Source organism: Microcebus murinus, chromosome X (assembly GCF_040939455.1).
Source record: "Microcebus murinus isolate Inina chromosome X, M.murinus_Inina_mat1.0, whole genome shotgun sequence".
In the NCBI taxonomy this organism is placed as follows: Eukaryota; Metazoa; Chordata; class Mammalia; order Primates; family Cheirogaleidae; genus Microcebus; species Microcebus murinus.
The window spans coordinates 86,314,555-86,331,546 of NC_134136.1; the positions used below are offsets into that span (position 1 = coordinate 86,314,555).

A 16,992-nucleotide genomic window follows, 5' to 3' on the forward strand; every position below is an offset into this window, starting at 1 on the left:
CCCACAACATGTCTGAGGTATGTCTGTATATAGATACACACACACATATATATAAATACAAATATATATATAATATTCATTGGAATGTATTTTGTTATAGTAACAAGATAAAGATCTTAATGCAATCAAGACTTTGAACAATCTACTAGATATTTTTACCAATAAGGAAACTTGATTATATGTAAATAAAGGAGGAATCAAGGGTCAAGTCCAAAGTTATCACCCATGTTGCAGGAAAGCTGACTTTATACTGAGAGAACTACTGTACCCTGATCATTATATTTCTCCTGTGTAGGAATGCATTAATTTGAGTCAATAGTAAACTGAAATTATGGGAAATTATTTCCTTTCTATGTATCTTTTTTGATTCTTGAAATTTTCTATAATGAGTGTGAATTACTCTTTAAAATAAAAGTTATAAATAATATTTTTTTTTCAGCATATAACCAGCGCACATGGATTTTACCCATTACTGTTGTTTCACAAAGCATTCTTGCATTTATCCACCGGGAGGCAGCATAAACACATCAAATAGCAGAAAACAGTTTCAGAGTGCAGTTTTTTACTCAAATTGGCCACTTCTGCTGTTAACTACTCAGTGTATTCTGGCATGTCACTTGCACAAAATATTCGTTAGATTGTTTAGTTTTCTGACGAAAATGACTATATAGTCGTTGCAAAATTGGTATCCCCTATAGGAGAAACACACAGGTCACCTCAGGTGGCACTCCTCAGGTATAGAGAAGGATAACAATCTGACAAAACCTCACCAATACGATTGTTTTCTGACCTCTCCTTTCACATCAAATGTATCTTGAGCCTCTTCCCTGTATCCCCACATTCTTTGATATGGTGATTTTAGAAGAGGCACTGCATTCCACCCTGTGGATTCACTGTGACTTCTCTAAATGATTGAAATTAGTCATTTAAGCTGTCATTACAGTCTTTAAACTAGAAAACATTCTCCACATACACAATATTCTGAGAAACATATTACAGTCACCTAATTAATCACTACTCAAGTTGGATACGTGCTGTTTGCCATCTTTGCTTCAAAGGTTTTTAATAGATAAGAGTTTACAGGTACAGCTGAAGGTTCCCTCTGACCAGGTAATTCCTATCCTTCCATCCTAAGAGTAACCTCCAATCTCAATGGGTGTTTACCCCTGCTATCCTTCACCTCAGACCTTAACTATGAAAGTATGTTCCATAGACAACATAGCATCGTTCAGAGGTTCAAAATAATGATTCACAAGTACATCTATTATTCACTTACTATTATGATTCAGGATCTGACAACGTTGATATAGACTAGCTAATGCTAACTGCTCGAGTATATAATTTGTGAATGTAATGTAACTTATCACAAGACATTGCCCTATGGACAATCCCTTAGATTGCTTCCAATCCCTGGGAATGGCGCCTGTGCGGGCGCAGGTGCGCACGAGTTCCTCCAGGGGGCGCGCCGGGACAGGAATGGGCAGCAGCGAGCTGTGGCGTGCGGGCTCCAAAGCAGGAGCCTCCTCAGTCCAGCAGCTGCTGCCACGTTGCACTCTCCAGTCACCGCGATTGACGACTCCGCCAGCAGGGACCCAGAGGCCCTTTGCTCCCGCCCTGGCGGCTGCCGTGTGCTGGGAGACGGGGCCTCCGCGTCCTCCAGGTGGAGGCCCTGCTCGTGCGCATCGGCCACAAGGTTTGCTGCGCCGGCTCCTCTCCAGAGCCTTGGCTGCTCCGTCCCTCGGGCTGCTCGTCTTTTGTGGGCTGCTGTGTTAGATGCGTTCTCTGTCCCTGATCCAGAGCGGGAAGCCCGCGGCGTGCCACACCTGGCCATGTGGGGAGAGGTCAGTAAAGGGGTGGCCGTGGCCTCCCTCCCTGAGGGTTCCCCGTGGCTGAAAATAATGCTGCTGAAATGCCATATGTCGTGACGTTGCTGCTGGGGTGTGTCGTGTCGTGAGGCCTCTGGTGACCGCACGTCCGCCCCGACCACGGACAGACTTGGTTTCCTGTCACTGTTCCCTAAGCAGTACAGTGCAGAAGCTACGAGCATGGCAGCTGCGGTGCATGAGGGACTCTGAGTACCGTGGGGGGATGTAAGGAGGACGCGCCCAGGTTTATGCAAACACTGAGCCGTTTTGTATCAGGGCCTTGAGCACCCATGCATGTTGACGTGGAGGGGTGTCCTGGGACCCATCCCGCCTGGATAGTGGGGGGACGACTGTGTTTGCACAAGCACGGGCACGTTGGGGACAGACAACGTGGGCTGTTCTGTACCCACGGACAGCAACAGTGGGCAGTGCCCAGCACCTCAGGCCTCAAGTGGCGAGGGAAGTGTTGGGTGACAGTTGTCCCTGTCCTCTCGGCATTGCTGCAGGGTCTGGGTGTTGGGGACAAAGGGAACTGAGAGGCTGTGTGGGAAGCTGATAGGACGGACAGCAGCCCTGGGACCTGGCATAGGGGACCCGATTAAGACAGGGCACCTCTCTGTCCCCAGAGGCATTCTCAGACCCTAAGCCTTGCCACTCCCCGGGGACCTGGGTCCCTCCCAGTGCTGCAGCCCTAGACAGCCTCCCCTCAGCCCCTGAGGCGGCGAGTGGCATTCCAGGTCCTGGGTCCTGTCTGCAGGGGAGGACGGGCAGGTCGCTCCCAGCCCTGATAAAAGCTCCCTGTCCTGAGTCAGGACTCCTGTCCTCACAGGTGCAGGGGAATCGGGGTCCTCACAGCGTGGCCTGTGGGATGTGGGCTGTTGCGTACCCGCCAAGGGATTGCTTGGGCTGCTGAGATTTTGCTGAGAGTAATGAGCAGCCTGTGTCTCTGGGCAGGGCTCTGCAGGACGTGCAGGTGAGACAGGCTACCCAGGTAGCCAGCAGGACAGTAAAATCTCTGCCCCGGCCGTGTGTGGTGGCTGTCACCTGTAGTCCTAGAACTTTGGAAGGTCGAACAGTGGTCATGGGGGAGACTTGAGCCCAGGAGTTGAGGACCAGCAGGCAAAACAGCAAGAACCTGTGTCTACGAAAAACACAAAACTTAATGTCGTGTGGTTGTGTGCGCCTGTAGTCCCAGCTACTCGGGAGGCTGAGGCAAGGGGATCGGTTGTGCCCAGAAGTTTGAGGTTGCTGTGAGCTATGATGAAGCCGCTACACTGCAGGCTGAGCAGTAGATGAGATGCATACTACAAAACAAAACAATAAAAAACAAAGCAAAAGTAACATCATGAAAAAAGAAAAAGAATAATGAGCCCAATAGAAAAAGCATCAAGGACCACACAGGGTACAAAGAAACATAACTTACCCCTGAGCAAGAGAAAATTTCAAAATTCACTTGCAATGAAAGAGATGCTAACAAAGGCAACAAGAGGCTATAATTTCCTACCTTGCAAACTACCAAAATTTGGATGAAAATGTTGGGTGGGGCCTGATGTTGCTGAGGCCAGGGGACTGGGAAATGAGTGCTCACACATTGTCAGAAAAGCATAAAGTCAGGCAGTGTTCTGAAGGGCAATTGGGCAGCATCGACTCAATTTCTAAATGCAGACAGCCATTGATCAAGCCTTTGTTTTAAATTTATATCACTTACATTATTTTCACCTTAAATATGTTGTGTGCACAGGCACGCCTTGTTCCATCGTGCTTCACAGGTGCTGCACATTTATAACTTCAAGGTTTGAGCATGGAGTGAACCTATCAATGCCATTTCTCCAACAGCACATGTCGCTTCTTATCTCTGCGTCACACTGTGGTAATTCCTGCAATATTTAAGGTATCTATCTACATTTTTAGTATGTTTGTCATTTGGATGTGTGATCAGTGATGTCTGATGTCGCTATTGCACTTATTTGGGCCCCACAAACCACAGCAACAGCAGACAGAAAATGTATTGGCAAACGCTGTGTGTTCTCATGCTCCACAGATCTGCTGTTCCCCCTCTGTCTCCCTGTCCTTGGGCCTCACTATTCCCTGAGTTGCAACACTATTGAAATTACGCCAATTAACCACCCTCAATTAGAGACTGAGGAATGATGGCGGACTAGAGAAAGCGCCAGCCACAGTGGCTCTGCAAGTAAGATTGATTTTACAAGAAAGTGAAGAAAGAAGCAGGCAGACAGACACGGATCGCATGAGGGAGGGAAGGAAGGTGCCTGAAACCGCAGGAGGCTCCACGGGAAGATGTGGCTGGGCACAAGTGGAAGGAGAATGGCGTCGGCAGGGTCTAACCCCAAGAGACGTGGAGACCAGCGACAAGAGTAGGTGGAGCGGTGACATTTCCCCTCCTTTGCCTGTCGGACTGCTGGTGGGCTCCTGAGCGGTTGGAGAGACCTGCCGACAGCAGCCCAGAGACGGCGGGCGTCCGGGAGCGGTGAGCCTCTTAGGGACAGGACACCAGGCTCCCAGCTCCCCCGGGGCACCTCCTTGCCGGCAGACGCGCGCCCATGGGCAGGCGCCATATAGCTCCATTCTCCCCTGCCCTCCCCTCCCCGGGGCTGTGGAGAGAGACTATTTAGCCACCATCTGGAGGCATCCATGGGGAACAGGACCTTTCCTTTTGGGGCTCTGTGACAAACTGAGGGGCACTTGGACTGTGAGCTCCCTACCTGCCAGCCCTCCCAGGTGCCGCCTGCCTGGTGACTCCAGCAGAGTGGGGCAAATCCTGAGGCAGAGAGACCCTGATCCAGCTTGGGCACCCTGTGGGGAACTTGAGACTAGCACTCCTCTCCCTGGCAGGGTCAGGGATTGATCTCTGGGGCCCAGGGGACAGGGGACAGGCCTGCAGACCAGATCCTGTGCACTCAGCTCTTGATTGCATTGCCCGTGGATACAGAAGGGATATCTGGGAAGGAGCCTACCGAGGCGTGTGTGCCTTCAGGGGCAGGTCAGCGTGCTTGAGGTGCAACCCTGCTCCCATAGCAGGGCCGTGCACAAGGCTCAGGCTGCGATTTGGGGCAGGGAACCTCCTGGCCGGCATCACAGCCAGGGGAGATGCGTTGACTTGAGGTCCTGCCTGCTGGGAGGGGCCCAGGAGAAACTACAGAACAGGGGAGGGTGGAAAGGAGCCAGGCCCGCTCCAGACTGCAGCTCTCAGACAGCCCCACCGCCACATGCGGACTTTTCAGCTAAGTGGGGCCATTTCAGCCCCTCCCTGGCAGCTTTGCACAGAAGCAGAGAACAGACCTTGGATCCCACCTAACTGCACTTATGAAGCCTGAGGTCAGGCTCACCCAACCCAGCTCCGCCCAGCCTCACTCCCCTACCTGCCCCACTGAGGTGGAGAATAAGGAGACTCTGGACATCCCAGGGCCCCACCCACCAGCTGAGGCACCACAGTGCCTCTCCAGAGGAGCAAGAAATTGAAATATTAAAGAAAAATCAAACAGAACTTCTCAAAATGAACAATTTATTGAGGGAATCACACAACAGAGTGGAAAGCCTCAAAACGAGGGCAGATCAAAGACAGGAAGAATCTGAGGGCTGGAAAATAAACTTTTGAACCAAACAAGTCTCTGAACTGAACACTTGGCCCCGAAGCGGCCTGGCGCCGACTGCCAGGAGCACGGGGTGCGGGCCGCGCCGGCTACTGCTGCTCCGGGCCGTCCGGGGTGGCTCTGACGAGAGCCTTTGGGGGCCGCTGCTCCGGCGGGGCGGGGGCGGCGTACTTGCTGCGCGTGTATCTGAGCACGGCCTTGTTGCCCGCGGACACGGCGAACTTGCCCATCTCCCCGGGCAGCGTGAGGCGCACGGCCGTCTGCACCTCTCTGGCGGTGATGGTCGAGCGCTCGGTGTAGCGCGCCAGCCGGCCGGCCTCCTCGGCGATGCGCTCGAAGATGTCGTGGACGAACGAATCCATCACCCTCACGGCCGCAGGGGACAGGCGGAGGTCGTCGTGCACCAGCTTCAGGACCCTGGGGAAGTAGGTGGCGAAGCTGTCGCGGTCACGGCTGGAGCGGCGGCTGCGACGCCTCGGCTGCTTCTGCTTCTGGGTCGTCGTGGACGATTCAGCCTCTTCAGGTGCCTGGGCCGATTCGGCCTCTTCAGGTGCCTGGGCCGATTCAGCCTCTTCAGGTGCCTGGGCGCCGGGGCAGGCCTCAGAGGACAGCTCGGACGAGGGCTCGGCCATGGCGGAGACAGCAGTCGGGGCTCTGGAGAAGCGAAGATGGAGGCTTGGGGCCGTTGGGGACCCGTTTTCCCGCGCTGGGCTTCCCAACGTCACGGGCCACGTGGCCATTGACTGGATGGAATGTCACGAGGTGAGCCTATCAGAGAGCCTGGCTGTCCTGAAGGTGATTGGATGGTGCTCCTGTGGCTGGGTGTGGCATGCACCTGTCACTGCGGGCTCCTGCCGTCCTAGGAGCGTCCTGTTGCCTGACTCGGGGAAAGTCACCAAGATGCCCCACACAGCAAGAGGTCATCCGACCATATCAGCTGATTGATGCCACACCATGAGCTTTTGAGAGACATCACAGTAATCTCCAAAACTGTAGTGATTTCAGCGTTGGTTCCTTAAGAGTCTGCCCTCTGGAACCCAAGTCCATCATAACAGAGAAGTGAACTATGGCCATGCTCGGGACATTCCTCAGAATCTATTGTTATTCCTGGTTAAGTCACCCTGACTTGAACAAGAACTCAAGGACGTGGCCTGCAGAAGACCCCTGGAAGGAAAGGGACCTGGCTGCCCCACTCCTGCCTCCAGTTACAATCACCCCTCACTGAATCTAGAAGATGAGAAATGGCAAAATCACAGTCTATACCCAGAGAACAGAAACAAAAATTGCTCCATTTCAGCAGCAGAAGTAGAAGGCTGCAAGCCCTTCATTGGCTGAGCCCGTGACAACCGGGGCAGGAGCTGCTCTCATGAGAGGCTTTCATCATCCATGTGATGCAGATTGACAGTATTCAGTTCTGTCTGGTTTCTCTCCTTCAACGTAGCAATAAGCATTATTGCAACTGTTTTAGACACTAACCCTAATCACCATCAAATTGGTATTAACTAGGGACACTTAGGTGCACATATAGCAGTAACATTCATCATGCAGATGGTGGGGGAGGGGTGGGGAGGGGAGGAGGATGAGTATATTCACAGCTAATGGATGCGGTGCACACCGTCTGGGGGATGGACACGCTTGAAGCTCTGACTCAGGTGGGCAGAGGCAATAAAAGTAACATGAACATTTGTATCCCCGGAATATGGTGAAGTAAGAAATAACTTAAACACCCTACAGTAGCCTCCTAGTGTTGCAGCGACAGGGAGAGTCACACATCTCTCTGGTCAAATGGAAAGCAGGAAGTGATCAAGCTTAGTGCGGGAGGGAGGTTGAAAGCGGAGATGAGCTGAAAGCTACAGCTCTGGCCCCAACAGTTAGCCAACTTCTGAATGCAAAGCAACAGTTTTCTATGGAAATTGAAAGTGCTTCTGCAGTGTAGACACGAATATGGAAGAGAAACGGCCTTATTGCTGAGATGGAGAAAGCTTGAGTGGTCTGGACAGACGATCAAAGCAGCTACGACATTGGCTGAAGACAAAGCCTGATCCAGAGCGATGTCCTAACTCTCTTCCACTTTTTGACAGCCGAGGGAGGTGAGGAAGCTGCAGAGGAAAAGCTGGAGGCGAGCAGAGCTTGAGTCCTGCGGTTTAAGGAAAGAAGCCGTCTCCAGGACATAAATGTGCAGGGTGGAGCTGCAAGTGCTGACGCAGAGGCTGCGGCAGGTCATCCGGAAGGTCCTGCTGAGATCCTTGATGGGGGCGGCGTCAGTACCGACAGGGGTTCCGAGTGCACAACGCAGCCTCCTATTGGAATACGATGCCATCTAGGACTGTGATGTCTAGAGAGGGGAAGTCAGTGCCTGGCTTCAAAGCTTCCCAGGACAGTTTCACTCTCATGTTAGTGGCCAGTGCGGCTGGAGACCGGAAGTGGAAGCCAATGCTCATTCATCATTCCAAACACACTAGGGCCCTTAAGAACGACGCTAAATGTACCCTGCCTGTGCTCTACAAATGGAACACAAAGCCTGGGTGACAGTGTTGGAGAGTAAGACCCTCCACATCCCAACAACTTGTCCTATGCACGGGCCTCGCCCCGGAAAATAGCCTAAGATGAAAATAGCACCCAGCCCTCTAGCTATAGCTCCAAGAAGAATGCATTCCATGACATGCTTGCTCCAGGGCATGCTACCTGCAATTGTTCCCGACCCCCTGCCAGGTTGGGGTTGAGTGATCCATCACAAACAGCTTCTGGTGCCATTGGGATGCTGATTGGGTCTAATTAGCCCACACCCAAGTCACATCATCCCCCCACTCTATTTTTCTGTTTCTACTTCCTTGTTTCTGTATATAAAACCTACTAAAAATCCAAGTAAAGTAGACCTTGACAACCATTTGCTTGGTCTCATTCCTTTCTCTCCCCATCTCTTTCAGGCACAGTCCCTCTCGCCCCCCCCACCCCCCGAGAGTCACAAAAGGTACTGCGGGCCGGGACAAGTGGCGCCCAACATGGGGCTCGAGGTATGGACCTTTGTCGGATGAAGACGCAGTAAGCTCCTTGGCCGAGAAACCCCTAGAGAGACCTCCGTTCTGCCGCTCACAGAATCGACGGTCTGGTGAGTAGAAATTTTACATTGTCATCCCATCGAGATGGGCCATTCATTGTCTAAAGAGGCCGTTTTTTATCAAGGATCTTAAGGCCTCACTCAGAGAGAGAGGAATTAGAGTTAAGAAAAAAGACTTAGTAAAGTTTTTTGTGTTCATTGATCGTGCTTGTCCTTGGTTTATTATTGGTGGACCTGAGATTCACCCACACAAATGGCAAAAAGTAGGTAGAGATTTAAACGATTTACTTCTAAATCAGGGCCCAGATGCCGTCCCCGTATTTGTTTTTTCGTACTGGGGACTAATCAGAGATATTGTTGAAGGGGCAGATTCAGACCCCAATAAAAACCAGCTGCTCTCAGTAGCAGAATTCTGCCTCCGACCCGTGTCGCAGTCCGCTTTGAGAACGTCTTTAAAGACGGCCAAAGGGCCAGCTTCTCCTAATAATTTCAAGAGACCAACATGTCCTTCCCCTTGCCCCTCAGTTTGTATTAATATGCCCCCTCAGGACCCCTCAGCTGAGCTCCAGATATCTAGAGACGAGCCCCCGATTAGTAGGCCAGGCACCAAGACCCTCTACCCTCCCTAGCCCGAGGGTACGGCTCCTCATGCATTTAATTACCCGGTATTCAAAAAACAACCCCTCCAAGAGTCCTTCGACCCCGCCGAAGAGGCAACCCTCAGAGAGGAAGCGGCCCAATATCACAATCCCGAATGGCCTCCTCCTTACACGCCCCAGATATACGCACGCACCTTCGTTAATGCCTCCCCTTACAATGCCCTTACTTTTGCGTACCAAAAAAGACTTAAGTCAAAGGGTTACACAATTAATAGATGTTTTACAACTTCAGAAAGAGTTTGCCCAGCTTTCCAAAGACTTGTCCTCCCTCCAAGATACACTTAAAGATTCGGTTTTCATTAGCCACCCACGTCATGAGACCGCCCAGTCTCACGTCACAGGCGGTCCTTTACGGCTGCTAATAATTTAAAAAAACCCCAATTCTGCCTCTTGGACCCTTGAAAAACTTAGCGGACAAGGGAAGTTTGCCACTGAACAGCGCCAAAGGGGACTCCCGATTGGGCTTTTGTCTCAGACCGCCGCAGCCACTTTCGGCGCCTGGCGAACACTTCCCTCTACGGGATCTGTTCTCACTCCCCTGACAAAAATCACCCAGGGAGCTCAAGAGGGCTTTAGTGAATTTGTAGGTAGGCTTTTAGAATCTGCTGAGAGGACCCTCGGACAAGAGCATGGCGATAATAAACTCATTAAACAATTGGCCTATGAAAATGCCAACAGCGCTTGCAGGGCCATCCTCAGGGGCAAACTTAAAAACAAAGACCTTAATGACATGATTAGGATGTATAATGATGCTGACCCCGTCGCCCATAAGGTGTCGCAGGCTGTGCAGATTGCGCTCGGGGCTGCCATTCAAGGCACTGCGGCACAGAGAGGCTGTTTTAAGTGCGGTCAGCCAGGGCACTTTGCGAGGCAGTGCCCCTTAGCCACCTCCTCTGCTGCCCCTAACCTCAGTGGACCACCAGGCAGGCCAACTCGGCCCCCCTCCCTCTGTCCTCGCTGGAAGGGGGGATACCATTGGGCTAATGAGTGCCGTTCTAACACCGATGCCCTTGGAAATCCCTTGCCCCCCCTTTCATAAAACGGCCTGAGGGGCCAGCCCCAGGCCCCTCGTCCTATTCAATTTCAGTCGGCCTCGGGGAACAGCCGACAAGAGGATCCCCAGCCCCTAGACTCCTCCGAGCAACCACAGGGAGCGCAGGAGTGGACTTGTGTGCCTCCTCTGACACAATAATTAAGACCTAAGGATGGTGTTCAAATTTTGCCTACTGGCTCCTGTGGCCCCCCTCCCCCCCCGGCTAATATATTCTTTTTTATTTTGGGCCGAGCCTCCTCTACTCTTGCGGGGCTCATAGTCCACCCCTCCATAGTAGATAGTGACTTTACCGGGGAGATTAACATCTTAGCCAGCGCGCTTACCGGCCCTGTGTGTGTCTCTAAAGGGACAGCGCTTAGCTCAGGCGTTGCCCTTGCCCCTTAATACATCCTTCCCAGCCATCGCCTCTAACCGAGGTGCTTCCTGCCCTGGCTCTTCTGATCTTTATTGGGTCCAAGCTATCACCAAAAAAACGACCCACCCTGCGGTTAAAGTTAGATGGTAAACTTTTTGAGGGCCTTCTTGATTCTGGCGCCGATTCCACAGTTATTGCCCAGGACGCCTGGCCCCAATCATGGCCACTGCAGCCTTCCCTTACGCACTTACAAGGCATAGGACAGTCTAATAATACTCTCCAGAGCTCAAAAATTTTAACATGGGAAGACCCTGAGGGAAACAAAGGCACCACTCAACCCTTTGTAGTCCCAAACCTGCCTGTTCACTTATGGGGGCGTGATATCCTTGCACAAATGAATGTCATTATGTGCAGCCCCAATGAAGTTGTAGCCAGCCAAATGCTTAAGCAGGGATTCCTCCCAGGGCAGGGCTTAGGCAAGGAGGGTCAGGGACTAAGAGCACCCCTGACCACCCTCCCTAAGTCAGACAGATCAGGACTAGGGTTCAAAGAACATTTTTTGTAAGGGCCATTGATCCCCCTGCACTTCAGGCAGATAAAATCACTTGGAAAACTGACTCACCTGTCTGGATCTATCAGCGGCCCCTCCCATCTAACAAGCTAGCCAGAGCTACAGCGTTGGTGCAGGAACAATTAGCTGCCGGACACATAGAGCCCTCTACTTCACCATGGAACACCCCCATTTTTGTCATCCAAAAAACTAACCAACTTTGTGAAGTCGCAGGTAGACGCAGCCACACAAAAATCGGTCTCCGTGTTTTAGCAACGGCTAGAACAAAGAGGCTCCAGAGAAGACCTCCATACAGAGTCTCCCCATTCAGCCACAGAGGGTCTAAATTTCTCTAACCTTGCCTCAGACATGGAACGCAGTTGGTTCCAAAGGCTGTGGAGACGCCCATGACGGGATTATCGCGATGCCGCGTACCAGGTGCACGCCCCGCCAGCAGTGAGGTAACTCCATGACGGGAATATTGTAGGTCCATGCCCGGGGGCACACTTCATAATCAGAAGTGCCGGAGCTGGATGCCACCTACATAGCCTAAGACAGAGGCCTCACCTTCACGTTTATTTCCCCATCTTATATTTGGGGTGCTGGTCGCGGAAGCCCATCACGTAGCCTAAGACAGGCTCTCCACCAACCTGTGTAAATCTCCCTCATATTAATAAAGATAGGGGGAGATGTTGGAGACTAAGACCCTCCACATCCCAACGACTTGTCCTATGCACGGGCCTCGCCCCGGAAAATAGCCTAAGATGAAAATAGCACCCAGCCCTCCAGCTATAGTTCCAAGAAGAATGCATTCCATGACATGCTTGCTCCAGGGCATGCTACCTGCAATTGTTCCCGACCCCCTGCCAGGTTGGGGTTGAGTGATCCATCACAAACAGCTTCTGGTGCCATTGGGATGCTGATTGGGGCTAATTAGCCCACACCCAAGCCTCATCATCCCCCCACTCTATTTTTCTGTTTCTACTTCCTTGTTTCTGTATATAAAACCTACTAAAAATCCAAGTAAAGTAGACCTTGACAACCATTTGCTTGGTCTCATTCCTTTCTCTCACCCATCTCTTTCAGGCACGGTCCCCCTCGCCCCCCGCGAGTAACAAAAGGTCCCTCAGGCCAGGACAACAGTACATCTGTTTACAGCATGGTTTATTACATATTTGAAATCCTCTGCTAAGAATTAATGCGTAGGACAAAAAGATACCTTTAAAAGTATCACTGCTCATTGACAATGCACCTGGTCACCCATGAGCTCTGATGGAGATGCACAAGGAGATTAATGTTGTTTCCATGCCTGTTAACACACATTCCTTCTGCAGCCCTTGCATAAAGGAGTAAATTCATCCTTCAAGTCTTGTTATTGGAGAAATACACTTCATAACGATGCAGCTGCCATGCACAGTAATTTCTCTGGTAGGAGAATGTAGGGAAAGAAAATTGGAAACGTTCCATTAAATAGACAGGATTCACCATTCTCAATATCATTAAGAATATTTGTAATTCATGAGAAGAGGTCAAACTACCAACATTAAGAGGAGTTTGGGCCAGGCATGGTGCCTCAAGCCTGTAATCCTAGCACTCTGGGAGGCCGAGGTGGGTGGATGGCTCAAGGTTAGGAGTTCGAAACCAGCCAAAGCAAGAGCGATACCCTGTCTCTACTAAAAATGAAAAGAAATTAATTGGCCAACTAAAAATAAATAGAACAAATTAGCCGGGCATGGTGGCGCATGCCTGTAGTCCCAGCTACTTGTGAGGCTGAGGCAGCAGGATTGCTTGAGCCCAGGAGTTTGAGGTTGCTGTGAGCTAGGCTGATGCCCCAGCACTCTGGCCAGAGTGACAGTGAGACTCTGTCTCAAAAAATAAATAAATAAGAGGAGTTTGGAAAAAGTTGATTCTAACCCCGATGGATGCCTTGGAGGTTCCAGGCTTCAGTGGAGGAAGTCACCGCAGATGTGGTGGAAACAGCAGAACAGGAATTAGAAGTGGAGCCTGAAGATGTGACTGAACTGCTGCGATCTCAGGATTGAACCAGAACAGATGAGGACTTGCTCCCTATGGAGGAGCAAACAAAGTGGATCTTGAGATGGAACCTACTCCTAGTGACGATGCAGTGGACACTGCTGAGCTGACACGGAGGATTCAGGATATGACATAAACCTAGTTGATAAAGCAGTGGCAGGTTGGAGAAGACTGACTCCAATTTTGCTACTGTGGGGTAAATGCTATCGAACAGCATCACATGCTACAGAGAAATCTGTCATGAAAGGAAGAGTCCATCAGTGTGGCAATCTTCACTGTTGTGTTATTTTCAGAAGTTGCATCAGCCATCCCGGCCTTCCACATCCGCCACCCTGCTCAGTCTGCGGCCATCAGCAGGGAGGCCAGCCCCTCCACCTGCAAAAAGATAGCAAAAGGCTCACTGAAGGCTCAGGTGATCATTACCCTGTTTTAGCAATAAAGCATCTTTTGTATACAGATACGGGGCACAGGTGTAATTTTGTTCGATGGACATATTCCATGCACAGTGATGAAGTCAGCCTGGTAGTGTTGCCATCACCTGAATGACGTACATTGTCCTGGTCTGGTCATTTCTCAGCATCCTCCATGTCCCCCTGACACCCTTCCAAACCTCCACTGTTTTCATTGCACACCCCGACTTGTAAGTGAGAACTTTCCCTGTCTGTCTTTCTGTGTCTGGGTTGCTTCACCCAAGAGAATGTCCTCCACTTCCATCCACAGTGGAAAAGACACTATTTCTAACTTTTTCATGGCTGAACAGTAACCATGCACATATGTACCACATTTTCTATGTCCAGTCATAGGTCATAGACACTTAGGTTGATCCCATATCTTTGCTACTCTGAATAACGCTGCCATGAAGGTACAAGTGCAGATATCTTTGTGACATAATCTCCCTTCCTTTGGGTAGATATCAGGTGGTCGCATTGCTGGGTTGAATAGTTCTATTTTTCGTTTGCATAGTGTATTTTTGACTTAGCTATGTACAGTTTGTTGACATAAGGCTATTGCACACTTCATGGGCCACAGTTTACTGTAAACATAACCTTTACATACACTAGGAAACCCAAAAACTTGTGTGACTCTCCTTATCGCAATATTTGCTTACTCTTGGTTTTCTGGAGCCAAACCACAATACCTCTGAGGTATGCCATGAGATATATGCACACACACCCCCACACACACACACACCCACCCACACACACACATACATATATATATAGACACATATATATGATGCTTATTGCAATGTATTTTATCATATTCAGGAAAAAAATATAAACCATTTAAGACTTTAGAACAAACTACCAGATATTGTTAGAAATAAGGAAACTTGACTATAGGTAAACAAAGGAGGAGTCAAGTGTCGGAACCAAGTCCAAAGGTAGCACCCAAGGTGCAGAAGAGCTGACTTTACACTGAGAGAACTACTGTACCCTGATCATTATATTTCTCCTTCCTCGGAACGCATAAATTAGAGTCAGTAGTAAACTGAAATTATGGGTATTTAATTCCATTCTCTGTACTTTTTTGTATTTTGGAAATTCTCTATGATGAGTTTGAGTTAATCTTTAAAATAAAAGTTATAAATAACATTTTCCTCAGTATGTAAGCAGCACACTTGGATTTCATCAATGACTTTACCTTCATAAAGCATCTTCCATTCTTCCACAAGGTGGCAGCATAAGTACATCAAATAGCAGAAATCACTTTCAGACTGCAGTATTTGCTCTCAAATGGAACACTGCTGCTGTTAATTACTCATTGTATTTTGACATGTTACTTGCGCAAAATATTAGATTGTTTTCTGACGGAAGTGTCTTTGAAAAATTGGTGTACAGTATAGGAGAAAACTCTAATAACCTCTGCTGGCACTAATCAGGCATATTTAACGATCTAACCCAAATGTGTCCACACACCCCATACGATTGTTTTCTGACCTCTCGTTTCAAATCAAATGCATCTTCAGCCTTTTCCCTGTATCTCCACATTCTTTGATATGGTGATTTTTAGAAGGAGCACTGTGTTCCATCCTGTGGATTCACTGTGACTTCTCTAACTGATTGAAAAGAGGCATTTAGGCTGTTGTAACTATATTTAAACTATAGAAGATTTCCTATATACAGAGAAAAATACCCTAATGCCCCAATTATACACTAATCAAATTTCATATACGCTAATTATCACCTTCTTTGATTCATATATTTTTTAAAAATAACAGTTTACAGATAGATTTCGAGGGTCTCTCCATCCAATTATTGCCTATCCTTCTACCCTAAAGTAACCCCTAAAGTGGTGTTTATCCTTCTGATCCTTGCTCTCACACCTTAACTTGAAGCATATGTTCCATAAACAACATAGCATTGTCCTGAGTTTCAAAATAATTCTCGCATAAGTGTACATCTATTATTCACTCATCATTATGATTTCAAGATTTACCCATGTTGGCATAGTGCTGGAATACACATCCAAGTGCAAGGATGATACAGTGATTTCTTTCCTTTGGGTAGATATCCAGTAGTGGGATTTGTCACTGGATGCAGTTGTATTTTTAGTTTGCAATAACATATTTCTCATTAAGCTCTGGGCATTTTTTAGACATAATGCTATTTTACACCATATAGGGTACAGTTTAGTGTAGTCACACTTTTATATGCACTGGACACCAAAATAAATTGTGTGACTCCGGTAGTGCAATATTTGCTTTATTTGAGTGGTCTGCAACCAAGCCCACAATATGTCTGACGTATGCCTGTATATAGATACATACAAATATATATATATACAAATATATGTATATGATATTTATTGGAATGTATTTTGTTATAATAAGAAAAAAAAAGAACTTAATGCAACCAAGACTTTGAACAATCTACTAGATATTTTTATAAATAAGGAAACTTGATTAAAGGTAAACAAAGGAGGAGTCAAGTGTCAGAACCAAGTCCAAAGTTAGCACCCAAGTTGCAGAAAAGCTGACTTTATAGTGTGAGAATTACTGCACCCCGATCAGTATATCTGTCCTGCCTGGAACGCATAAATTTGAGTCCGTTTAAAGTGAAATTATGGATAAGTTTTTCCTTTCTCTGTACTTTTTTGGATGTTTGAAATTTTCCATGATGAGTGTGAGTTAATCTTTAAAATGAAAGTTATACATAATATTTTCTTCAATATGTAAGCAGCACACTTGGATCTTATCAATTAGTTTACCTTCATGAAGCATTCTTCCATTTATCCACCAGGTGGCAGCATAAGCACATTAAATAGCAGAAAACAGTTTCAGAGTGCAGTTTTTGGTCTCAAATTGGCCACTTCTGTTGTTAATTAGTGTATTTTGACATGTTACTTGCACAAAATATTCATTAGATTGTTTCTGACAAAAGTGGCTATATAGTAGTTGTAAAATTGGTGTACAGTATAGGAGGAAAACTCTAATAACCTCTCCTGGCACTAATCAGGCATATTTAACAATCTAACACAAAAGTGTCTGCACACCGCATACGATTGTTTTCTGACCTCTCCTTTCACATCAAATATATCTTGAGCCTCTTCCCTGTATCCACACATTCTTTGATATGGTGATTTTTAGAAGGAGCACTGTGTTCCATCCTGTGGATTCACTGTGACTTCTCTAACTGATTGATGAGTCATTTAGGCTCTTGTAACTATCTTTAAAGTATAGATGATTCTTTCTATATAGAGAAAATACTACAGTGCCCGAATTATACACTAGTCAAATTTGATGCGTGCTAATTTTCACCTTCTTTGCTTTATATATATATATTTTAAATAACAGTATATGGATA

General features: G+C 48.2%; 1 protein-coding gene across 1 annotated transcript; it reads right to left on the reverse strand.

The window, feature by feature from the left end:
* Positions 1-5,565: 5,565 nt before the first annotated feature.
* On the reverse strand, positions 5,566-6,145 carry LOC142865812 (histone H2B-like). Its single transcript, XM_075999165.1, has one exon. It carries the CDS (start codon positions 6,106-6,108, stop codon positions 5,566-5,568), a length of 543 nt encoding a protein of 180 aa, XP_075855280.1. The 5' UTR covers positions 6,109-6,145.
* Positions 6,146-16,992: the final 10,847 nt, after the last annotated feature.